We start from the raw sequence: 26,585 nt of genomic DNA on the forward strand, positions 1-26,585 counted from the left end.
TTTTAGGTTGGAAAAGAGTTGATTAATGGGGGATATAATAGAGTTCTATAAAATTATGAATGGTGTGAAGAAAGTGAATAATGAAGTGTTATTTACTCCTTCACATAACACAAGAACCAGGGGTCACCCAATTAAATTAATAGGCAGTAGGTTTAAAACAAACAAAAGGAAGTACTTCTTCACACAACACACAGACAACCTGTGGAACTCATTGCCTGGGATGTTGTCGAGGACAAAACAATAACGGGGTTCAAAAAAGAATTAGATAAGTTAATGGAGGATAGGTCCATCAATGGCTATTAGCCAAGAGGGATGGATAGGGATGCAAACCCATGCTCTGGGTGTTCCTAGCCTCAGACTGCCAGAATCTATGAGTGGACGACAGGGGTGGATCACTTGATGATTGCCTATTCTGTTCATTCTCTCTGAAGCACCTTGCACTGGCCATTGTCAGATGAACGCATTCTGGGTTAGATGGATCATTGATCTGACCCAGTATGGCCTTTGTGATATTTTTATGTTGATGAGATCCTGAAACCTTTGTTGCTGTTCTCCTTCTGTTTCTGTTCTTAATCCCACTATTTACACCATGTCATTCTCCTGTACCAGATATGGTCTGGCTACAGAGCTTGCTTATCCACACCAGATGAGTTCATCATAAGATCCTTTAATGTTCTCCCAGGTATGGCTGAGGTTCATTTATATAAAGTATGTCACACACAGTGCCAACTAGTGGCCAAACAACATAATACAGTTTAGCATTGTATTACAGGTGGGGGGGAGGGGGTTGCTTTAAGTTTCTCAAGAACTCACAATTGCTGAAGTCAAACTCAAAACATTTCCTTTAATTAATAATGGCCAACTCCCATTACTTTCAGTGGTACTGAAACCAAATTGCCCACCAGTTCCCTGGTCTTTGCACAAGGGAATGAGGGTGCTCTAGTCAAGACAGCTGATGCTTTATGGCTACATCTACACTGTGAGCTAAGGGTGTGATTCCCTACTTGTGCAGATGTACTTGTGCTAGGTCTTATCTCAGCTAACATGCTAAAAATAGTAAACAGGATAGGTTTTTTTGAACAAGTACCTTTCCCTTGCACACACCATTTGCCATCTCTAAGATTCCCCACCACTGGGAAGAATCTCAAGGAGGTAAAGTCACAAATATATATTACAAAAATGCTATCATGGCCTGTCTGGAAAATGAACAACCAGATGTTTCTTTTGTCTTCCAAATGCCACAGCACCTGCAATGGCCAGGCCATCAAAAACGGCCTTTATCAAAGGCGGAGTACCTGGCCAACCTGAAGGGGCGAAAAAGAAAGATTTGGGATGAGACCTTTGCAGACCACATAGCAGTGTCTCTTCCCCTACCCTGCCAAAAAAAAAAAAAAAAAAAAAAACTCAAAGAGGGGGGAGAAGTGAAGGCAGTGTCGAGGATCCACAGGGAGAAAAAAGGAGCTCGCAAACAAGATTGTGACAATGGCTGAGGACAGCATTGCAGTCACCAGGGAAAGCATTACCATAGCCAAAGAGACCTTGAAAAAGGACAGGGAAATGCAGAGGCAGCTCATGGAGACTATATCAAGCCAAAATTCACTGCTTTATCACATGCTGATGTTAGGACAGCAAGTGCTGCAGCCCTGTGTACTGGGATCCAGTCATGTTCTTCAGCCCTTGGACAACCTAAGTTACTGGGACCACCTGCAACTCCTCACTGATCTACCCCTGCAGCAGTGCTCCCAGTGGCTATTCCCTTTGTAGAGCCAACCTCCGGGCACAGACAACAGTTGCACCTGGAAACCCAGATCTTTTGAGCCCTCCAGCACCCCTGATAACTTTGGGCTGTGCCACTCAATCCCAGAAATTCCATGAAAAAGAGGCAGCAGCATCAAGGCACATACTCAGCTATGTCTTTCAGACCCTCCACCCCTCAACTGTTGTTCTGCCCTGCATTGCATCTTCAATTTTAGCTGCACTATTGTTTTGTTAAATGTATTTTTTATTAAAAGTTGATTAAAAGTATTGGTTCAATAACAACTTTACTTTTGGCCTGTTACATTACTGTTTGTTTAAAAAAAATTAAAATGCCTAATTTATGACTCATCACTGCATGAAAGTCAGAAACTCTTTTAAACTCTTTTAATTTATAGCGTTTTTTAAAAGTATTTGAACAAGGCCCCACTTGCATCACCCATTGGCAGTATTGCATTACACAGTGATCCCAATTCATCCCCCTCCATAGGCTAATGACATTATACAGCCATACATTTTCAGGGATGAGACTCAAAATAAGAAGGGACTACATTAGGTATCCAAGAACAACTGGAAAAAGCAGAGACACTTAATTCAAATTTATATATCCCACCAGTAAAATCAGGCACCTGAAAAACCATCAATACAGCTAAATGTCTCACTGGAAATCAATGCTACATTGTACTTATATAGCACTTGAAATCCAATGATCAAAATGTTCTTTAAAATATACTCTGATTACACATCTGGAGGAGGAAATTGAGGCATAGAGAGACTCATCCACGATTATAAAGAAAGGGCAGCAGAGCCAGGAAAAGAAGAACCATGGTCTCCTAATTCCCAGTCCCATGCCTTTCTCACTAAAACCCATTGTTAATCACTTCTCACTGCTTAAAAATGAAAGAGTGTGTATTCACATGCTTTAACAACAAAAACAAACACACCCAAAAAAACCACTACTACCATAAAATTTTTACTCATTTATATTTTAAATAACTGATACAGAGCAGATGCATTCAAAACTAGATGAAAATCTGATTAAAATAGTGATATGATAGTTGCGTGTCACATGCAAATCACATGGCTTTTTATACACAAGTATTTGACTGTATGGAAAGGGTTGCATATTATTGGTCTTTTTCAGGCAGTACTTGCATTTGTACATGCAGTCCAGTATTTAACAAAGATTACAGTGTGCAATGTCCTATGTTTTAGACCAGTTTCTCTAACTGGTCCATGAACCAATGGTGATCTGTGAAGTATTTACTGATGGTTTGCAGAGAGCTGATCACTGTTTCTGACTCCTTACTTCCAGCAGCTAAATTACATTAGTACTTCCCTAATATCACTTCCTCATTTAAACAATTAATATAGATGCCACAATAATATTATGTGATTGTCAATGAGAAGGAAGATTGTCCAGGAGACAATTTCTGCATTCACGCTCTGAAAAAGGTTTGAGCACCACTGTTCTAGGCCATTTGGTGTTTGAAGGAATATGTTTTCAAGGTTTTAAAAACAATAAATGTTAGTCTTCATTAATAATGCCGAATAGGCAATGCATACCTTCCACAGTCTCAATAAGCAGCCTCAGTTCTGAGTTGGAGGGATCATCCCTAAGGGTGAGAGGATTGAGTTGAATCTCCATGCACATTCAGTACCCCAGACCAAGAACACCAGCAAGAAAGATGATGATGATGATTACTGTGGTGCCTAGGAGTTGTCTTAGAATGCCAATTAATGCCAATTCTGGTAGCCAGCAGACCAACAATCCATTTCACATTGGTCTCCCAATGGTTTTCACATAGTAACAACTTCTGGGTACTGCCAATGTGAGCTACATTCAAATCACTGATTTTAAAATTAATGTCTTTATAGCCCATTACCAGTCCGTAGCACTATTTAGGATATATCTACACCAGTGGTTCCCAACCTGTGGCCTGGGGGCCAAAAGTGGCCCGCGACTCCCCTCCTGCCGGCTGCAGATGGGAACCACCACCTAAGGACCCAGGCGAAGCATGTTGCTGCAGAGCTAGAAGACCGGTGCAGGCTCCTCGCTGCTGCCAAGGGGATGGGAGATCAGCGCTCCCCTCCCCCTGGCTGTAACAGGGAGCACGGCAAAGCGCTCTGCCTGAGTCCATAGGCGCTGGGGTGCCTACTGGAGCTAGAGAGAGGGGAGCACTGATCTCCCATCCCCCTGGCTGCAGGAGGGACCCACTATCTAGGTACCCAACTGGAGGGCATGGGGCTACTGGACGCGTGTGGTTTCCCTGTTGCAGCCAGGGGGACAGGAGATCAGCAAGGAGGCAGCCTCCTTGCTGAATTCCTTCCATCTAGCTGCACTGGTGGGGAAGGAAGCTGCTGGCAGAGCAGCCAGGACCCACTCATGCCTAAGGGGCAAGATTCTAAAAAGCAGTGCCTTCCGGTTTGACCTGCACTTAGCAGGTCACCCACTGTGACTTAGCTTGCTGGCAGGCCATGTGCTTCAGCATGTAGTGACAGTCACTCATCTACACTAGTGCTTTGTCTGTGAATGTATGACATACTGTAAGTTATTTGTAGGTGTAAAATAGTGAATATAAAAATGATCACAGTAGCATCATAATGTTTACTTTAAATATGTAGTGATTTGTAGTACTTAATGGTGTATATGTCAATACATTTTTATGTGTTTTTATTATTTTTTATGACTGGTGGCCCTTCAGGGTTGTAAAAATGATGTTTGTGGCCCTCAAACCAAAAAGGTTGGGAACCACTGATCTACACTGTAGTGGGAGCATGTCTCCCAGCCCAGGTAATCAAGCACACGCTAGCCCTGTTTGAGCTAGCATCCTAAAAATAGCAGTGTGGACACTGCAGCACAGGCTAGTCACTGAATGCAAGCCGGCCCAACCCCTCGGGTCCGTATTCAGGTGGCTAGCCTATGGCGCTATATCCACACAGCTCTTTTTAGTGTGTTAGCTCAAGGAGATTGAGCACGTCTGTCTATCTGGGCTGGGAGGAACACTCTTAGCTACAGTGTAAACACATCCTAAGTCATCTTTGTTGAATAGATGGAATAAATTTCAAACTGGAATACTTTTTTTTAAAATTGTTAATATTATCTTGAAAATAATGGACAAGCCATGCATCTCGCTAGGTCCTGGCTGCCCGAACAGTGAGTGGGAACTTGAACACTTGTAATTTTAAGTTTTAATATTATTTACTCCGCTCTGTCAGTATGCTTGGACCTGTACAAATATAGAAACTTACTTTTTTATTCCATTTTTCAGGTCCATAAAGAACGGCTGAGGGAAGTCTAGAATCAAGAAGCCATCGCAAATGATACCTGCCACTAACTCCCTCCTGTTTATGGGGTTGAGAACTGTTATATACTGTATCTCAGTTAATCACAATTAATCAACCCTCCTAATCTGAACAACAGTATTTGAGACATCACCAGAGTGCATGCAGAATCATTCCAAAGAACAGGAAGATGGGGATGTTAGGAAGACAGGCAGTGGAAATTTAACGTGCTGACTTACCTACTTATAAGTGTGCTTATCTGGGCCTTCAGCAATTGAGATGGATCACTTTTTAAAAATATTTTTGCAAATCATCTAATAAACATTAGAATTTTCTATGGAACTGATTCTGATCTCACTTCAAGAGAAGCACTACTGAACTCAATGAAGTTATATAGTGTAAAACTGAACTCAGGACTAAGTCCTAGTTAAGTAAACATTTCTAAAGATGACGCTCAAAAAAAAAAGGAATCTGGGATTTTCAAGTGTAATTTCAAGAAATTCTGGGTTTAATGATCTGATATCAGATTACAAGGAACGTCTTTGGACATTCAGTTCGATTCAGCATTTTCCATTAGTTAGAAGAGAAGCACTGCTTTTCTACAGAAGAGGCTGTATTCAGTTGAGCCATTTCAATCTAGGAAATCAATGCATCAACTGGAGAAGCAGCTGGAGGGTCAGAAGAGAACTACAGTAACAAAGGAGTGAGATGATAGGATGGGGCACATGGAGTGACAAATAAACAGGAGAAATGAAAAATAGAATAAAATACAGAAGACAAAACCAAAAGAAAAGGAAACAGGAGTGTGACAAAGAATCCAACAAAATCTATGGCCACAGTCAAAATCTTCTCAGACACAAACAGGAAGCATAATATCCCAACCAGATGACTGAAGTGGCAAGAGGAACATCAAAGCCTCCAATTACTTGACAAACTACAGGAACACTACCAATAAACTCAAAAACAAAAGTGAAGGAAAGGAAGAATTAGAAAGGAGAAGTTCTGCTTCTTGTAACTTTAAAGTAAGACGAAAGGAAGGGATTTGAAGATCCTGGCTCTGTTGGAGTAAGCATGCTATTTACTCTACCTTAGCAATGGCCAGCTTCGGGAAGAGACTATCAGGAGCGTAATCAGCATCCTGCTGGCACTGATGGATGCTGTCATGATAGAGATCAGTTTATTTTAATAAACTGGAAGAATGAATGAACTAGAAAGAAGTGAGATTCCTTTGCCTTACTACTGGTACATATTTCTGTATGTATGTCTGTTAAAGAAAACAATAATATGAAGTCAAAATTGACAGACAATGAAATGCATTAATTCCTTCATAGTAGTTCAAATTAATTGGGGGTTTTTGGTCGAGTAAGTAATGTGAACAGAGATTGAATGCATGTATGTATGGAAAGCAACATTCCCTCCAAGAGAAAGCAGCAGATCAGCTGGGCAGTACAATATCTCAAAATGACTTTGCAGGCATGTACTGATCAGCTGTGGTCAGTCCAAACATATCCAGTGTCACATGTGGTTGCCCTATAGTGTTTCACTGGAAAGGGGCTAAGACAACCAATTGTTTTTTGATTTCCTTGTTGCACTCCGGCAAATTCTCAGAAACTAGAAATTCCCGTTTATTAACAGAATTTTTCAGATATGGATTGATTGTAGTTTCTTCTTTGAAACCTGTGTGTTCTAGAACTTCCTCTTTTTCATTCTTTCTGGAACTTAAACTCTTCACTGAAGAATGTTGGGACTCACATAAGCCCTCTTTTGATATTTCTAGATGCTGATGCTGGATTTTCCTGCTAGGCATTAAAGCTGAAAGCAGCATTTGACTCCTGAAGTCTTGTTCTGAAACTATATATGGAATTGAAGAACATGAAGTTGTAAAACAACTCTCACTATCATCATACAAAATCTTTTTATCTCTATTAGCCATGTCCTTTGTACTAACATTTGTCTGTTTAGAATCATAGTTCTCATGACTCTTTACTAATAATTCAGTATGGTCTTCAGCAGGAAAGCATGATTCCAAAACACTGATGTCTTCAGGATCTACTGTCCCATCCTCAGACTGTACTTCCTTGAGAGGTGAATTAGTCTGTCAGTACAAAAAGGAACACTTGAAACTTATATCAGTACAAAGGAAGATAAATTACCAAGATCTTTTAAAAATACCCCCACCACTTCAGCTCTGTTCAAGTCTTCATGTTTAAGAAACCACTTAATGAAACCTTGATATGCATTTCTCTTGAAATAAAGTGACTATGAAAATGGCAGTGTGAAGCTCCACATTTATTGTCTCCATGATACCTTTCAAATTTTCTGTTTACTAGTAAAATGATTGTTTTCTAACTGATAATCCCTGAAAACTCAAACTGTGCCAAGAATCAAGCTAGAGTATGTCCATTTTTCATATGATGGCCAGTAATTCTACAGGTAAAATTTCCCCTGAGTTATGCCTGCAACCCCATTGTCTTTAAATTACACTTTTCAGTGACATCTGTCCAATTCTATTAGATTTCAATTAATACAATTAGACAAATGAAAATGGATTCAGTGACAAAGCTGAAGATATGATATGATAATATGATGAGTGTTAAGAAGGAACAGAAGGTCAGTTGGACTCACTCTGCTCTTTATGCCATTGGGTGGAGGGACTGAGGGTAAGCAGGGCATAGACACATCCCAGTGGACAATGCTGGCCAAAAGATTCTGTTCTCAAGCATTTATGCACCAAAGGTAGAATACACAAAGACAGGCACTCAAAGAAGAACCTTTATCTTAGTCCTCCAGAGGAAAGCAGAGAGGGGACCTGGGAAATTAAAAGGATGACACAGAAGCACTCTCAGACCCTCTCAGAGACAGGCATACAATCTACTGCACACCTGTCATCTGCTGTGACAGCGGTCAGGCTAGGACATCTTTCATGGGTGTCTGACAGTTTTTGTTAAGTTCATCTTTTATCTTTCTCTGAAACAAAACTTCCCAAAAGTATAAACATCTGACAGTTTTAGTAATATGGTTTTGTTTACACCTATTCCACCTGAATTTTGTCTTGTAAAAAGGTTAATAAATGCTATAATTTTAAACACGATACTCTGATTTGTATTTTAGGACATAACCTCTAAGATATGTTGTAATCTAATGAGAATGGGTGAATTACTCTGGAGATGTCTGGCCCACTTAACTGGGCCAACAGATGAACATCTGGAAGACAGCCCCTACCTTAGGCAGAAACTCATCTCATTCAAAACAAGCTGGGGACAATGTATTACAGGAGTACAACCTATGTAGCTATATTAGAAAGTAGTAAATATAGGTGCTTATGAAGGTGTCTGCGAAAGGAGGTTACATTTGGTCAAACTCATCCTTGCTGGATCACCAGTAAAATCATCACTGGTTTAATGAATCTGGTCCATCATGCTTCAACTATTTATCAAAAATTTTACTCACATTTACCCACATCACATATTTGTTTTTCTTAACATCAATCTGATGTTACCTTAAGCGCATCACTAGGCCATTCCACTGCAATGCTCTCTGCAGGATCTGGTATATCAGGCCAGCAAACCTTTCTCAACCTGCAATTAAGAAAGTAGATTTGGCCATTTGGTGTAGGAATTAGATTACAAACACGATGAGTGCCATAGAAATACTATATCAAGTACATGAATGAATTAAATAGAGAAAATGTTTAACCAGGAAAAGACTGCCAGACATTTATCAAAGGAAGTCCTTTCCCTACACTTATTATAATAAAGAGAACTGCTTTCCCTCAAGTCAATTCTCATATCAGACAAATTATATCAGCAAATAAATATCTAGGGCTAGAAAAAAATTGGTTAAAAGCAATAGCAATGTGTTACCTGGAACCTGAGTCTTTTATTTAAACCAAAGTTTACCATTAAATACCAAAATTATAGCTTCAATTGTAACTGTTCAAGCTAAAAAGCCCAAATCTTTATTATGATATGTCAAAATTAGGCTTGGAATGAAAAATGTCTGTCATTTTTTAGGCTCTGTCCTCATTGTAAAGTTAACTTAACTCCTCTTGAGTTAGCCTCGCTCAAGTGAGAGCAGCCACAGTGCAAAACAACACAGGAAGTCCACAGTGTGGTTCTGTTACCAGCTGACAAGCTGTGCTGACTTGAGCTGGAGCCGATACCGAAGGCTACAATTCTGTCATGGAGGTCACGGATTCTGTGATTTTAAGAGATGTCGGCGATTTCTTTAAAATTCCAATAAAGCATTAGATTTGAGGAAAAAAACAAGAAATCCTTATTTTCCTTTAAAATCTGCTGTGCAACAAGTGTCAAAATATGATGCCACATGATTGATTCTCTGCTTTTTCCATTTTTCTTAAACCTAGGAAATTGCACAAACTATGTTAAAAGATTATTATTAAGGTTAGGAAATGCCAGAATTAAAATTGCATGTGTAACCTTAATTTGATACCCTTGTGTGTATGAATTAGGATACAGTTTTTAAGCACATGATCATATACTATTTTTTCCCCACAGGACCCGAGCCTCATTCACTGCACAGGATGGGCAGTGCTCACTTAATGAAGAACTATTCAGAATTTTGTTATCCTCATAGCTCAGTGTGGCCCCATAACTTACTGCACGCTAGTCAAACTCTCTCCCCTACTGCAATAAACAGTCTAGGGGACCTCCTGATTGGCTTCATTCTCGGTGGTAGAAGGCCAGAGCTTGTCAGATGTCAAGGGAATGGAGTCGATGTTCTTCTGCAGATGTCACAGCTATGGGAAGAAAATAGGTAAGTGGATGGATTGGCTGATGTGAAACTGGGAGACCACCTTTGGTAAAAATTGTGGGTGTGGATGTAGGGAGACTTTATTCTTGTGGAATATTGTTAGTGGCAAGTCCACCACCAGAGCTCCAAGTTCCCTGACCCTTCCAGCAGAAGTGATAGCAACAAGGAAGGTGTTTCATGGAAAGGAGGGACATGGATCATGAAACTAATGGCTCAAAATGGGGCTTTGTTTAAATCGAGAGAACTAGATTCAGGTCTCACTAAGGTGCAAGGCGCGATTGCTTGGATGAGTGGGAAGATTCTGAAATTCCAAAACCTAGTAGTTAGTGAGTATATACCAGAGCCACCTTCCACTGGAGGGTGATATGCGCTAATCGCTACCAGGTGGACTCTCAAAAAGCTGAGGGTGAGACCTGATGCCTTTAAGTACAGAATGTAGTCCAGGATGAGGAGTATTCCCACTGTTTCTGGTAAAACACCTTTCTGTTGTGCCCAAGACGTCTCCACTTGGCTTGGTAACATTAGTGGAGTCCTTCCTGCTGCTGGAAAAAATGTCTTGTACAACTGAAGAGCACAACCATTGTAAAGCATCCATCTTCCTTGATTTGGAGGAAAACTTAGTCCCATGCTTATGGGAGTGCTTCCTTGTCTTCCACCATGGGGTCTGTGAGTCTGGTTTCATTGGTATCAGAGTTGAACGTAGTAGCAGGAGATGCGCTCCTCACTGAATCGGGCCAATGTACAGGGGGGGTTCCCGGGCCTGGTCCAAATGCAATCTCACAGTGAGCTCCATGAGATACTTCCAGAGGCAAAGTGCCCAGCCTTCTCAAGTGCAGCTGAGGAAGGACTGACAAATGCTGCACCAGGCCACAATGTGAGCTTCTCATAGGCAGTAGAGGCAGTGTTGGTGGTCGTCGCTGACCAAGAAGGATCAGGGGCAGGAGGCACAGAGTTTGAAGTCTGGAGTTGTGGGCATAGTCCAGTACCTATACATGGGTGTGGTTATGGGTGTGAGGTGGGGGTAGTGGTGGGAGAGTGAAAATCCCAAAATGTATCTAAAACAATTGCTAAAACTATTAACTGTTAAAGCTAAGAAGAAATAAAACTGGCAAAACTATTATAAAAAAAATCACTACAACTATTTACAACTATCTTTTAGAAGTATATCAGAGACAAGGACATTGAAAGTTCCAATCGGAACCATGCAGCAGTGAGAAGGAACTGGAGATGCAGTTGTTCTGCCCGCCCTTTACTGCCTCAGATGGAAGCATGAGGCGAGCCAGGGCACATGTTCAGACCAATGGACACTATTTTCAAATTCTCTGACTCCGGAAGCATGGTTAACCCTCAGTGGAATCAGTGGAATACAATAGGGACCTCACTTGAAGAAGAATTAACTTCCTATGTTGTTTTCTATGGTGGGCATCACTATAGTATATAAGTGCTGGATAAATGTTAATTGATTAATTTTCACAACACTCCTCTGAGGTTAAGGGCTATTTTTAATCCCCATTTTATGTATGGGGAACTAAGGCACACAGAGATTAAGATCAAATGTGCCAAATAATTTTGGGAGCCCAATCTGAAACATCTAACTTTTCAGAGTACTTTGCATTACATAGCACTTTATGTTAAAAGCACAGCTCTCACTGACTTCATTTTGCACCTCTGACTGCTCAGCATGTCTGCTAATCACTCCTCACTGTCCCAAGTCTAGCTTCCAGAAAACGAGGTGCACTCATCTAGTGACCACCTGTAAAAAGTTTGCTTTAAACGACTTGCTCTGGCAGCAGAGGTAGGGATAGAATCCAGTTCTCCATTACAGCACTGGACTGCCGTAACCATGAGACCAACCTTTTATTCCTGTAGTTCCCTGCTACATTCACAATACACTTTCCAACTTCTCCTGGTAACCACAATAGATTCACACCTTCCAACTTGTGCAACAAATGAGGCAAGTGTCCTACAGACAACAATCTCCTTTATTACATAACCCTGATTCATCCCCAGAGCAGGTCTATCCTGAGCAATGAATGAGGCAAGGGTACTGTGAAAAGAACAATATGTAATTAAACACTATATCTTAATGTATAGACCCAAATGGACCAAATTAAGGTTGCACAGACCACTTTAGTTCTGGTATTTCCTAACTTTTGATTGTCTGACTTCGCATGTGTGTGTGAGCACGTGTGTGACAAAGGGAGAGATTTAACAGAAAGAAAATCATTCAATTTCTCTGAGCTCTTTTATCCTGACCTATCACATTTTATATAAATAGTATTTGTTTTTGCAACTATAGTGAAGAAATATATCTACTGGCTGAAGTCACAATAATTCTAAACATATGTCTGTCTATTTGTTTAATTTCAGCAAATCAGGACATTTTCTTAACTCCATAAAGATTTGAATCTTTAACAAGCAAGCAAATACACAAATACACAAAAATTAACTTACATGTGTTTTTTTAGAGTACAAGTCATCACAAGGACTAATAATAAGAGCATACAGAATCCAAATATTACAGTTATAAAAATAAGGTCTTCTTCACCTTTAGAAAAAGAACAAACATTGAAACATTTCTTAGTGTATTACACTACAGAGCAAATTTTGACTTTTAGACTACATTATTAGAGCCATCTTATTAGCACAATTATAAAAGCTCTGACTGTCACATCCTTGAGCAACTGACTGGAACTTTGTGCCACCATACAACACATAAGTGATGTGTATTTTGCAGATCAAACAACTCACAACTAGAGTTGGGCAAATAACTGATTTTTTGGTTTGGCCAGCAAAACAAACAAAAAAAAACCCCAGAAAGAATATTCAACTCATTTCCAACAAATGTTCAAAATCTGTCATCAAACCAGCTTCAATAAACTGTCTCTGGGCATCTCCATCTCTTACAATTTTTAGTCCAGTACTTAGGGCACTTGCCTGGGATGTTGAAGATCCAGGTTTGATTCCCTTTGCTGGAGAAGTAACTCAAACTCAGCACTCCCCACTTCTACAGGAGCATCTTAACCACTAGGCTACATGCTAATCTGTTGCTCTCAATATCACCTGTTGAAGCTGCTCCACTTTCCATAAATACTTAAATATTCACAGGACCAAAGAAAGAGTGAGAATGACTCTATAGCCTGCTGATTAAGGCACTCATCAGGGAGGTAGGAGATGTGGATTCAAACCCCTCCTCTGAGTCAGGCAGAGAGTACCCACCCCAGAATAGCCCTGAGCTTTGTGGTTAGACTGCTCACCTAGGAGGGGGGAGATCTCACTTTAAGTTCCTACTTCAGAGTGAGGATCAAACCTGAGTCTCACACACTCAGGCAAGCATCCTAACCACTGAGCTAAAGATTACAAAGGGACCGACACACTCATCCTGAGAGTTTTCAGAAATTTGGCCCTGTCAAACTTTTTCCCGGCTGAAAGTCAAATTTGAGAACAGTTTTGGGTCAACCAAAACAACGTTTTCTGGTGAATAATTTATTTGTACAAAATATTTTGCCCAGCTCTAGTCACAACTGCAGAGCTACGGAAAGTAGTGTGTGGTGCACCTTTCCCAGGATCTCAAAACAGCTGCTTCCAATTTTAGCTGCTGCTTTATTACAGCAGCTGATCCAGTGTCACCATCTCTACACACTATAAAATGAACAACAGGTCAGATACAGGGGACATGTCTCAGAATGTTTTTCCAGCAGAAATGAAGCAGAACTAAGGAAATGTTGGCCTTCATTATTTTATCCATTTAACTTCCTGATATAACAACTTTGAAGTTCTGATTCATAGCTATCCTATGATCTCCCTAGGGAGAAAGATATAAACATAGACAAAGAAAATAGGGAAAAAAATTATTTTCTATTATCCACAGGTGTGTATTGAGTACTCTATTGGCCAAGTTCAATACAGAGGAAAACATGGTGTGTTAGTAGGGAGTTGTTCTATAATGGGGAGAGAAAAAAGGACAACAAGGAATCAATACTCTAAGCCCAATTTCTAAGATAGACATTTTCCCCTTCTGGTGACATATTAGGCCCCAGTCCTGCAGTTGATAGTACAGAGAAAGACTACTGCATCTACGCAGAGTCACAATCTTCAGTAGGGATATTCCTGTGAGCACAGCAGTCTGCCTATGCTTTGTTGATTGCAGTACTGTGGCCTGAGTTTTTAAAAAATGTAATCTTGTGTAGCCTTGGTCTGCAATGTCTTCCAATGAGCTGAATTAAATTTAAACTAATTTTTTATTATTTTTCTTTGTTTTGGTCAAACAGCCAGAGGCAGAGTAGATTGGGATTGGCCGAAAAAATGCCTAAATCAAAAAATTGTCTCTCTTACACAAAACACTGTAAAGCAATCACAGGTAACATTGAATATTACTTACTGAATTTCAAAGTGCTGAAGGTTATTCTGTTTCCATGGGTTCCACCAGCTTTGGTGCTTGCCATTACATGAGCAGTATACTGGGTGTTTGCTTGCAGAGACTTCAGTCTGTATTGCAGAACATCAGCATTCACAGTTTCATCTTTTCAGACAAAGATATTATAAATAAAAAAGATAACACTTATTTTTATTTAATTTGTATAACTGCTACAATTTTACATTTATATAACACCATTCACACTGAAGGATCCCAAAATGCTTTAAATAACCTGAAATACAAAATAACCAAGGGGATCATTGGTGTGGAACACTGAAATTGTTGAACAGAGCACAACAATGCTACATCACAGTTCAGGACAGAAAGTGAATAAATAATTCTATATCCAACTGAAAGTTCACAACAGAGTTTAGATAGGTAAAATGTAATAATCAGAGCCAATATTTTACCCTTAATAAAAGTGCTATGCCATTTCTATTATTGCAAGCTGTAGAACGTTCGTTTTATGTCTGAACTAAAAGACAGCATTACCTTCCCCCATTTGTTCAGCACATTACAGTCCAGACTTAGAAGGAAGATTACTACCCTACATACTGACAACACCGTTATATGCCACTTGTAGGTGTTTCTTGGATGTCTTTCTTCCAAGTACTGACACAGCCAAAAAAAAGTTTAGTTTATGAGATCTCCCAGAACTACAGAAAAATGGTGGGACTGAAAATATTTAGACTCATTAACAAAAAGAAAATCAGGCTGAATTTCTATAGAGAATAACTTAAGGAACTATAAAAATCATGATAATTCATGTTTGCATAATTTCCTTTGTTAGATTATCCATTGTCTAAAAATAATTAAAAAAGCAGAGTGAAATTGTTGTTAAGGACAAGTGAACTGATTAAGAAGCTAAGATTTTAAAATATTTGGTAAACTTTGTGTTTTATAATTTTCACAATCCTGCAGTTTAATTGTTTCTGTGAGATATTCTGCAGTTTGCCACTGGTTCCGCCATCAGATGAAAACTCCAGTTCTAAGTAATGGAGAATGTGAGAGTGACAGAATCATCTGGAAAGTTGAATAGTCTTCAGGGATAGCGCTGCAGAGAGCACATTGCATAAATGCAGACAGGAGATAAGATAGCAAGAATAAGTGTGGAGAGGCCTACATCTGATGGGAATAGTTGCAACTTCTTTCTTTCATTTACATATTGACAAGTGTACTCTTGACCCCTATTGTGATTGAGGCATCCAGAAGCAACTGAAGATCCAATAGGACCCACTAATTTGAGATCTTTAAAAAAAAAAAAAAAAAAAAAGGCTGGAATGCCTTAGGTGCCTACAGACCAAGAGAGCAGCTTAAAACAAAAAGAAAGAAAGAAAGCCTGGCAATGGAAATGGGCCCTGACATAACAAGCATTTCTGAGATATGGAATGACAAAAAGTGGGATACAGCAATCCCTATCTACAGGATAATCAGGAAGGACAGGTTAGGTCACAGGAATCAGGGAATAGCACTATACCTAAAAGATTCCATTTTGAAGCTTATGATATGAAAGTTCTGAGTGGACAGAATCATAAAGAAGACTCTATAGGGATACAAATCCCAAGTCAGAAGAACATGATTAAACTACAATGGTTGTACTACCAGTCTTCAGAACAGGAAAATCAGCAAGAGGGAATAGGCAAATAAGTTTAATAAAAGAGTTACAGTTGGGTGACTATGTTCAGAAAAGCAATTTCTTGACAGTTTAAATGATTGCTTCTTGGATTGGCTAGTTAAAGAGCACACAAGAGGACAGGCTATTTTTGACTTAGTATTAAGCAATACACAGGAGTTGGTTCAAGGAATAGCTACAGTTGACTACTACTAATAGTGACCACAATATAAATAATTGCCACATCCTCAAGTAAGGGAGGGGGATGTTGTAGCAAAAACTGACACTGTGACATTAAACTCTAGAAAGGGGAGTTTTTTAAAATGAGGAAGATCCCATATTGAAACTCCAATATATATACTTTTTCATTAAAGAGTCACTGTCAATTTTTATTTATCTATTCTTGTATTTGTAATAGAAGATTAAAAATAAGTCTATTCTTTATTTAGTAAACATCTTTTTTCTATGGTACATTGCTGCAGGGGCCTCTGACCTTTTGTTTACTTCTATGTCTGAGTGATGCTAGCAGATGTGTAGAATTCTGGATATAGCATTGCTACTTATCTGCTGTTACAAAGCTGTAAGATCTCAGCAATCTGCTCAATGTCAATATGTAATGTTAATGACTGGAGGTTGGGTTGGCTGAATTTTTTAAAATGTCTTGGCAATGGATAGATTGTTTATAGAAAAATGTTGTTTATAGAAAAACGTTGTAAGAACTGAGCCTATAAATTTAATTGTGAGTTCAACTGTAAAAAAATAATGTAAGTTCATAAGAGGTTACCATAACTTATAACTACAAATGCTGATGGGAAAAGTTACGAAAGGGAGACAGAAAGACTGAAATAGTCCCAACAAATAGGCCTACTGATATAACTCAAGGATTGTGTTAAGATCATGCTTAGTTAAAAAACAACAAACAAACAAACAAACATAAAAAACCCTTGTTGATCTAGAAATCAGTGAACCCAAACTGGTGTTGGAAACCAGGCTTAATTGGTAGACAAAATAATGAGGGGATGGGATCTTCCGCCACCATTCCCTTTGTGGGTCCTTTAAAAAAAAAAAAAGACTTTGGAGAGAAAAATTGGCTACTGGAGCAAGCTTCTCTATCATGGCTGCCACTCCCACCGTCTCCTGGGACTTTGTCAGAATGTAAATGTAAGACTTTGTCTCTATCTCTTCATTTCCCCTTCCCATGTGTCCTTTTCCTTCCCTCCTTTATTTCTTCTCTTTCCTTTCTCTCTCTTTTTTCTTTTGTCTATTAAGAGTCTAGCTTAGCGGGCCAAGACAGAATGTTTTGCAACATTGTTGTAAGCCTGTGACCAGAGAGGCAGCTAATAGCAATGCCTTAAACAGCTTGATGCTGCTAGAAGTTTGCCAGCCCTCGGCATGGCTGATCAGAATGCGTTCTGTGCCTGTTTTTTTCCAGCAGTAAGGTTACAAGTAAGAGTCAACATCAGCGACAGGAGCTTGATTTTCTATCTTTGCTGTTCCTTTTTCAGTTTTTGTAGGTGTTTGTCTTGTTTTGTTTTTTAGGAAATGGGAAACAGCGCCAGCTACAATCCATCTCTAATAACTTCTCTTATTCCCAAAAGGACAATTCCCACCATCTTTGACACCATCTAAAAGACTGTTAAACAAGAGTTTTTTACCCTTCTAAAATCTCTCTCCAGTTAAAGAAAAAAGAACAAGGAATGTTAAAATTACAACCTTATTCAATACCTTACATTTCAAATACATTAACTTTTTCTTTACCAAATCTTTAATATAAGGTTAAAAGGATTTTTAATGGTGTGTTTGCCATGGTACCAAGCAGGCTGAGGTCTCTGTGTATCAAACCCAGAATTTTGTTTAAAACTATTTAATGTTCGATAGTGAATGGGTTACGTTATGTTAACACCTTTGGCCTATATATTCCATCTAAATTAATACAATAGGTCATATTCTTCAACAGAAAAAAAGCCAGATCCAATTTGGGCTTATATAAGTTGCGTGAGTAGCTTTAGCAAAGCTTTTGATACAGTCTCCCACACTATTCTTATCAGCAAGTTAAAGAAGTATGGGTTGGATGAATGAACTATAAGATGGACAGAAAGCTAGCTAGATCATCGGGCTCAACAGGTAGTGATCAATGGCTCGATGTCTAGCTGGCAGCTGGTAACAAGCAGAGTGCCCCAGGGGTCGGTGCTGGGGCCAGTTTTGTTTAATATCTTCATTAATGATCTGGAGGATGGTGTGCATTGCACACTCAGCAAGTTTGCAGATGACACTAAGCTGGGAGGAGTGGTAGATATGCTGGAGGGCAGGGACAGGATACATAATGACTAAGACAATTTACAGGACTGGGCCAAAAGAAATCTGATGAGGTTCAACAAGGACAGGTGCCGAGTCCTGCACTTAAGACAGAAGAATCCCATGCACTGCTATGCTACAGACTGGGGACCGACTGGCTAGGCAGCAGTTCAGTGGAAAAAGACCTGGGGATTACAGTGGACAAGAAGCTGGATATGAGTCAACAGTGTGCCCTGATTACCAAGAAGGCTAATGGCTTATTGGGGTGCATTAGTAGGAGCATTGCCAGCAGATCGAGGAAAGCGTTTATTCCCCTCTATTCGGCACTGGTAAGCCTCATTTGGAGTACTGTGTCCAGTTTTGGGCCCCACACTACAGACAGGATGTGGACAAACTGGAAAGAGTCCAGTGGAGGGCAACAAAAATGATTAGGGGGCTGGAGCACATGACTTATAAGGAGAGACAGAGGGAAGTAGGCTTGTTTAGTCTGCAGAAGAGAAGAACGAGGGGAAATTTGATATCAACCTTTAACTACCTCAAAGGGGGTTCCAGGGAGGATGAAGCTAGGCTGGTCTCAGTGGTGGCAGATGACAAAACAGGGAGCAATGGTCTCAAATTGCAGTGGAGGAGGTCTAGGCTGGATATTAGGAAAAACTTTTTCACGAGGAGGGTGGTGAAGCACTAGAATGGGTTACCTAGGGAGGTGGTGGAATTCCATCCTTGGAGGTTTTTAAGGTGCAAATTGACAAAGCCATGGCTGGGTTTAGTTGGGGTTGGTCCTGCTTTGAGAAGGGGGTTGGACTAAATGACCTCCTGAGGTCCCTTCCAGCCCGCATCTTCTATAATTGCATGATTCTGTAATAAGCACCTTTTACAAAGATGTAGTTTTATCTAGAATAAGTAGCTAATCATACTGAACTAAATCATCCCATATACAGAAAAAACCCACAAAGTAGACTGCAAATACTGGAAGCTCTGACTCACAACCTTTCCACCACATCGATCCAGAAGCTGAGAGCAGGACTAATTATCCATCTAAGAACAGACAATGAATTGCTAAACCCATTATTTCCAAGAGCCACATTAGATTTCTGAGAACGAAGAGGGTCTACACCTCTGCAACGCATTCTGGCCCTAACCTTTAACCATTTCACTACTCTGGTGAGCTCCTCCAGTAACTCAGAGTTGGGTGGGGAAGATGATAGTGTTCAAACACATCAGAGAAAAATCAGCAAGTATCTGTATGATAATGTTGACTGAATGAGCAAAATCTTGAATAACTGATTCTTTACAGTTGTGTGGGGGAAATTGCTGCCAAAACCTCCAAACCAAAACCTGCATGTGAGCTTCCATAGGTCTGGGGAAGGGAGTGAAAATGATTTAGAGCCATCACATCCTACCACTACGTTGCAGATCCACCAGATTTGGAACTTCCTTATGGAAGTAAAGAGGATGATCTGAACCACTGCAATTATTACACTACTATGACAGAGATTCAGGTCAGTTTCACCAGAAGCAAGTGCTGCTATGGAAAATGAGATGAACTAAGTCAGAGGAATTAAGACAGTTCTACATATATGTAATATTAAAAGAAATAAGAAATTAAAAAACCAAAACATCTTTTATAGCAAATATTTTCAAAATTCTTTATAAATGTGATTTTGTTTCAGTTACACCACTAACATAACATGATGGAGACCATAAAATACACCCAGATCCTGTGTGAATCATTTGTTGAGCTACCCGATAGTGAAGTTTAATTCTTAAAGATATCCCTGCCATAAACATTTAGGTGTTTTAGCAACAGATACTTTCAGATATATAGCTGTGACGTGCATCAGCAAAGAGAATACCAAGATTGACCTATTGCCCATTAAGGAAGTTGATCAGACAACTTACCTAATGCTCACCAGTGCAAATTACGGTTCTATTCTATTCAGGTTCTGCCTGAATCAGAGGAGAGATTTGAATCCATATCCCTTATCTCCCAAGGTGAGTACCTCCATCATCAAACTGGAGTCATTTCACTCTCTCTCTCTTTGGCCCAATGAATATTTATATATTTATACAAAATGAAACCGTTTCAGCAGGAGAGACTGAGATCAAAGTAGCCTATAGCCTAGTGATTAGGGCACTCACCTAGCAAGATGGAAACCAAAGTCCCTGCTCCCATGAAATATTTAAGTTGTTTAAGTAATATTTAAGAACAAAGTGAAACAGCTTCAACAGGAGAGATTGAAAGTAATACACCCCAGATTATCCTATCAGCTGATGAGAAGGGAAAACTGAGTTCAAGTCCCTGCTCCAGAGTGGAGATTCAAACCTTGATTTCCCACATCCTAGACAATGGCCCTAACCACTGGGTTAAATATTATAAGTAAGGATACGATTCTGTCATGGAGGTCACAGAGATCACAGATTCCGTGACTTTCCAGGACCTCCGTGACTTCTTCTGGGGCAGTGCTTGAGCAGACCTGGTGCTGTAGAACAGCTGCCAGAACAGCTGACTGGAGGCCAACCCCGAGGCCCCAAACAGCTGATCGGCAGCCAGCCCTGGAGCTGCCAGAGCAGCAGCCAGAGTTGGGTCAGCCCCTCTGGGGCTGGAGCAGTGGAGGAGCTAAAGCAGCTGCAACCCTGGGCAGTGATCTCTTTGTCCCCACTCTCACAGGATATTTTTAGTAAAAGTCAGGGACAGGTCATGGGCTTTCATGAATTTTGTTTATTGCACGTGACCTGTTCCTGATTTTTACTAAAAATACCTGTGACAGAATCTTAACCTTAATTATAAGGGAGGATATACACACACAGTTTTCTGAAGCCAGCCCTGAAAAACCTTCTTCCCAGATGAAACTACTTCAGTCAAACTCACTAATTGTTCCCAGTCAAATGAAACTGTGTTTTTCAGCAAATAAACTATTAGTCCATAAACTATTAGCCCAGCTTTAGACATCACTATAGTATCTGAATTCCTTCTAGTAGTGTATTAAGCAACATGACTACATCTGTCATATGTTGCTGGTTTTTTGCTGTGTAGACATACCCTTAGATGTCCTGGGCCTGGGTTCTACACAATTGAGTCCGTAGCATTAAATAATTGTGACAAGAATACCGGGAACAGCAAAGCACATTTGGTGACCATGATGGAGCACACAAATCACAGAGAAACTTTGTTGCTCTCCCACCTGAAACACATAACATTATCTGGAAAGTGATCAGTCACCACTTTAGCCTACAAAGATGTGAAATTCTCTCTGGCAAAACTTTCTAGTGTTGTAAGCGGCATCAGGTATTGTATGCTGATACCTTCATAAAGTAACAGACATCCTAAGTCAGCACATCAGTGTAAAACTCACGTAAGAGAGTGAAGAACTTTTATGTTCTTTTAACTAATGTATACTTACTTAATTCTTTTCCACCTTCAGGTTTATAAAATATTGTATAGTTAATAATAAAACCATTTCTTTTATCTTTTGGAATCTTTTTCCATTTTATTGTAGCCTCATTTTTCCCCAGATTGTCTGTTTTAGCCACAGGACCAACTGATGGACCTACAAAAAGTAACAAAGTGCAATAAATGCAGATACATTATTTTAAGTGGCACAAATTTACTAATCATAGAATATTAAGGTTGAAGGGACCTCAGGAGGTCATCTAGCCCAACCCCCTGCTCAAAGCAGGACAAACCCCAACTGAATCATCCAGCCAGGGCTTTGTCAAGCCGGGCCTTAAAAACCTCTAAGCTTGGAGATTCCACCACCTCCCTAGGTAACCCATTCCAGTCCTTCACCACCCACCTAGTGATAAAACCTTTTCCTAATATTCAACCTAGACCTTCCCCCCTGCCCATTGCTCCTAGTTCTGCCATCTACTACTACTGAGAACAGCCTAATTCTATTCTCCCTGAAACCCCCTTTGAGGTAGTTAAAAGCTGCTATCAAATCTCCCCTCATTCTTTTCTCTTCTGCAGACTAAACAAGCCTAGTTCCCTCAGCCTCTCCTCATAAGTCATGTGCTCCAGCCCCCTAATCATTTTTGTTGGGGAATAATCACTTCCCTCAATTTGCTGGCAATGCTCCTACTAATGCAGCCCAATATGCTGTTAGCCTTCTTCACAATAAGGGCACACATCTAGGTTTCTTTAACAACAATATGCTCTGTTATCATACACTGTACCAGTTCTCTGGAGGCTTTACCAGTCCACAGCCTGAAATCTTCAATCTACTACTATACTTGGTTCTTACAATTAGCTGTATAATTAAGTCAATTCACATCACAGTTCTACTAATCAATCCATGATTTCTGCCAAAGGTGAAACTACAAGATTTTCTACCATTTAAAAAAAATCTTTATATGCAGGAACGTATAACACCATAAAAACAGAGCAAAACCCAAACTAGCCATTTTAGTCCGTGCTCAGAAATCACCCTTCCCCTGGAAAAAGTAAAATTGAACATAAAAAAATTCAGTCAATAATATCCTTGAAAAACAGTGTAAACTACATCTAAATGAGACTTCAATGTTTAAGGGTTGGCCCATATTTACAACAACAAAAACAATTTAAATATATTTTATGGCAACTTTTTTCTGGTTTTCAAAGTGCTTTAAAAACATTACTCAAGCCTAAAACACCCTGGGAAATTAAGCAAGCTTCATACCCATATTAAAAAATGGGAAAATTGAGGTACACAGATTAAATTACTTTCCAGGAAATACACAGCACGTCAATAGTTGAACTGGAAATAAAAAACAGGAAATCTGACTCATAGTTCTATGCACTAATTACTACTTCCCTTAATAACGTAGGTCCTAAGCACATTGTACATATGCTATTACAAGATACAGAGTAGAACAGAGGGTTTGAGAGTATTGATATTTTCATATACATACATCCTTCTTGAACATAAGCTTGTATGGAATATGGAGTTCCTATTTTATTTCCATAGAGCGGATATACTGAGATATTATAGCATTTGAAAGGTTTAAAGGCACCTGTAAGAAAAAAAAATATTTATCAGATACATGTTCTTCATTTAAAATTTATATTTACATAAGGAAAATAAAGAAAGTTGTATTTTCTTGCTAGTGTTAGGTGAATTTAAGAATGCTCCGTACTACTATTTTCCCTCAGTTTTTATGAATGCAGTCTATGCTTGCTCTCTTACATACCCATTGCTATATTTACGCATGAAGAGAAAACATAGAATGGGCTTTATTTGGCAGCTTTTCTAAAAGCACTTGAATTCAGACTCATTTTTCACTGGAAATATTTTGACTGAGGAATAGTAATTATACTTTGTTCTTAGGTAGCATTTTACATGTTCACAGTATCTTACCATCACTAGCATCTGACAAGACAATTATTGTAAGCTGATTAGGTTGGGTTGAGGACATCAAGTATCAGATGATTCTTCAGGTTTTTTCATCTTTTTATGTTTATTTCTAGTCAAAAGAGGTATTCTATACATTGTAATCAAAGCATTTAAAAGTAACAAGGGAGCTCTACATGGCTCCAGTTATGCAGAATGCAGCTGCTCATCTCGTAAACAGCTTGACATCACAACCTCTGTAACTCAAGTCTCTACAGTGGCATCTTATTTCCATGTACAATTCTTGGTAAGTATCTTTCAAACCCCAATGGTCTAGCAACCAGTAATGTGAAAGGGCACCTCTTTCCTGAACCCCTATTCAGAGAGTTAAAATTCAATGGAAGACACTTGTCATTGGAATTAATGTTTGAACACTCTGGGCCAGATCCTCTAGTGTAGCCACACTGCCAGCCAACTCTGATCTAAATCTACAACCAGTCTATTCAGGTTAGAGAGGATCACTCCATGATTTATCATCCAGTTGTGTAAAGCCAATGCAAGGCTCTTACTCTTATGCCACTCCCTCTCCTTCTCTGCTGCTGACATAGCAGGGAAAAGTGGACATGGCCAGATCCTTGAACTATGTCAATTCTCCACCGCTTTTTCAGCTCCTTGTATCCATTGCTGCCCAATACAAATCAGAGTAGTCTTATGCTGCTAAAATAGTGCAGGGAGATGTGACTGCCCAGAGTAGCACCAGAATCAGGGCACTGCCACGATGAGCTTTAAGCCACTTTTGCACACACAGTCTGACTTGTGCTCTGTGTAATTTCAGCCATACGCACAGTTCTGCCCCGTCATGCCAAGTGGCAGGGCTTTTTTAATTGAGACCTTCCCTTCATGATATTTTGCTTTTCACAGCAATCTGTCAGTTTGTGTGTTGCAATCTTCAGAAACAAGAATCAAGACTCATTTAGATTGTTTAACATTTGATTGACTGTTCTTGTTTTTTGTTAATTTTCTGTAATGGGAGCATCTAAAGGACTGTATAAATTAGTAAAATAAATCAATCTCTTGATCAAACTGCTTCTCTGACAAGTCAGTGTTGTCATATGCAGTTGTGTGTTCTCTCATGCTTTTGAAATATGGCATGCTAGTTTGCTGTTTTTTCTTGTGCAATTTTATGCACCATACAACAGAAATCAGAAAAGGGCCCATTGATCAATTAACAGATTTCCTATTTCAGTTGACCACCAATGAAGAAACGGTTTAAAAATGAAAAGATAACTTAATTCAATTATAAGAGAGATTCTTTTCACTCTTCTTCCTATATATGTAAAATAAAAGTATGGCAAGATTAGCCAGAATCTCTATGGCCCTTTTTCCAACCACTTCAGTGAAGTAGTGGTTTTAAAAAATGAAAAAATAAAAAAATAAAAAATTTAGCTCTCACTTACTGTACATAATATGAACAATACTGAGAAAAGATTTAAACTATAATAAATATACACAGTAGACAGATAAATTTCTATATCTGCAGATAAAGAGCATGAGTTATGCCAAGGTAGACTGACATTAACACTGAAGATTTCCCCTTCACATATTGGTTGATTTCTAGATACTATAATACAGTTAAATGTTTTATGGGGATTACATATACTTATAACCATTCCATGACTTTTTCGGGAAGCTGCTCAGCAAAATGATGAAATATAGCTATGTTGAAGGGAAGGATCACAACAGATCCTTAACTACCTGTCAGAGCTATGCACAACCCCTAAATGCACTAAGAAACTTCTGGGATTTTTAATATGGATCTGATGGTATCACATGGCCTTAAGTAGCAGTGTGCCAGATTAATCAATAATTATATTGGTTTGTTTGTTTTGGTCTTATTTTCATCCTGAAGCAGTAGTTTGCACTGTATTATTACTTCTTGTTCCTTCTTTGGGTTCCATTTTTTATTTGTTATTATATTGTTATTTGTTATTGTTATTATATTATATGATTGTAATTTTCACTATTTGAAATTTCACTTTTGATAATCGGGCCGTTTAAGTGCCTAAACATGAATTTAGGAGTCTAACTTTAGGTACCCAATTTTTAAAATTTTGCCCTTAAATCACAGAAGAATAAACTTTTAAGTGGATCTTCTAATGTGCATTAAAGTACAATCTTGCAATAAACATGATGTGTGAAACTACAAGAGACAATAGAGTATTTTAGAATTATATGTATAGACTTTAGTAAAATAAGTCAAATGTTTTTCTAATTATTTCATTTTATAAGGAGACCATAGGACAAGCTGCATGAGTTCTAACCCAATCAGACAAGCTTGTGAAACGAATGTAAGGTCTTTTAAAATTAGTCCTGCTTTGCTTTATGGTGTTGATTGTATTAAATAATCTGCACAAAGACCTTGATCCAGCAGAGAGATTTTCAAAAGCACAAAATCCAGTTAGGTGCCCAACTCAGATTGACTTTAAATGCTTCGAAAGCCAATGGGAATTGAGCACCTAAGTCCCCTTTGTGCCTTTGAAAGTCTCTCCGCTCTTAAATATATGCTTAACTTTAAGCAGATGAATAGGTAATGGGACTACTCAGAGGCTTAAAAGTTAAGCTAATGCTTGAGAGTTTTGATGGATTCAGGTTTTACTAATTACTTTCTATTTGACATAATAATGTGAGCTTTATTTTCAGTTTGACTGTCTGGAAATTCATTCTTCTTGATTCTGTTTCCTTAAGTTATTTTGACACTTAAATAGCTGTGCATTGGGAGTAAAATCCTGGTCCCACTGAAGTCAAGTGAGAATCCCCTGGTGTTACTGAATGAAAAGCTGCTTCTTTTTCTTGTTCCTTTACGTCGCTTTTCCTGGGGAGGGTCGTGGTGGCAGCATGGACAGTAGGGAGAACCAGAGCTTCTTTCTTCTGCAACAGATTCCAGCTCCTCCTGGCAGATTCCCTAGGCTAGCCAGAAGATATAATCCCTCCAGCGTGTCCTGGGTCAGCCTTGGGGCCTCCTCCCAGTGGGATGTGTCTGGTATATTTCCAAAGGAAATCAACAAGGGGGCATCCCTTATAAGGTGCCCAAAACACCTCAGCTGACTCCTCTCAATCCAGAGGAGTAGTGACTCTACTCCAA

At 39.3% G+C, this 26,585-nt stretch overlaps 1 protein-coding gene across 1 annotated transcript in view; it reads right to left on the reverse strand.

Moving 5' to 3' along the window:
- Window positions 1-6,580: 6,580 nt before the first annotated feature.
- The window catches only part of IL31RA (interleukin 31 receptor A), a 70,274-nt gene continuing 50,269 nt past the window's right edge, over window positions 6,581-26,585 (reverse strand). Inside the window, exons 13-18 of the mRNA XM_067569013.1 lie at window positions 23,025-23,126; window positions 21,539-21,685; window positions 14,195-14,335; window positions 12,268-12,361; window positions 8,540-8,618; window positions 6,581-7,135 (exon numbers count right to left, since the gene is read on the reverse strand). Coding sequence (XP_067425114.1) covers window positions 6,581-7,135; window positions 8,540-8,618; window positions 12,268-12,361; window positions 14,195-14,335; window positions 21,539-21,685; window positions 23,025-23,126 — 1,118 coding nt within the window. The remainder of the gene's footprint in view (window positions 7,136-8,539; window positions 8,619-12,267; window positions 12,362-14,194; window positions 14,336-21,538; window positions 21,686-23,024; window positions 23,127-26,585) is intronic.

Source organism: Emydura macquarii, unplaced genomic scaffold, assembly GCF_026122565.2.
Source record: "Emydura macquarii macquarii isolate MOO-44397 ecotype Brisbane River unplaced genomic scaffold, CSIRO-AGI_Emac_v2 contig_2897, whole genome shotgun sequence".
Classification (NCBI taxonomy): domain Eukaryota; kingdom Metazoa; phylum Chordata; order Testudines; family Chelidae; genus Emydura; species Emydura macquarii.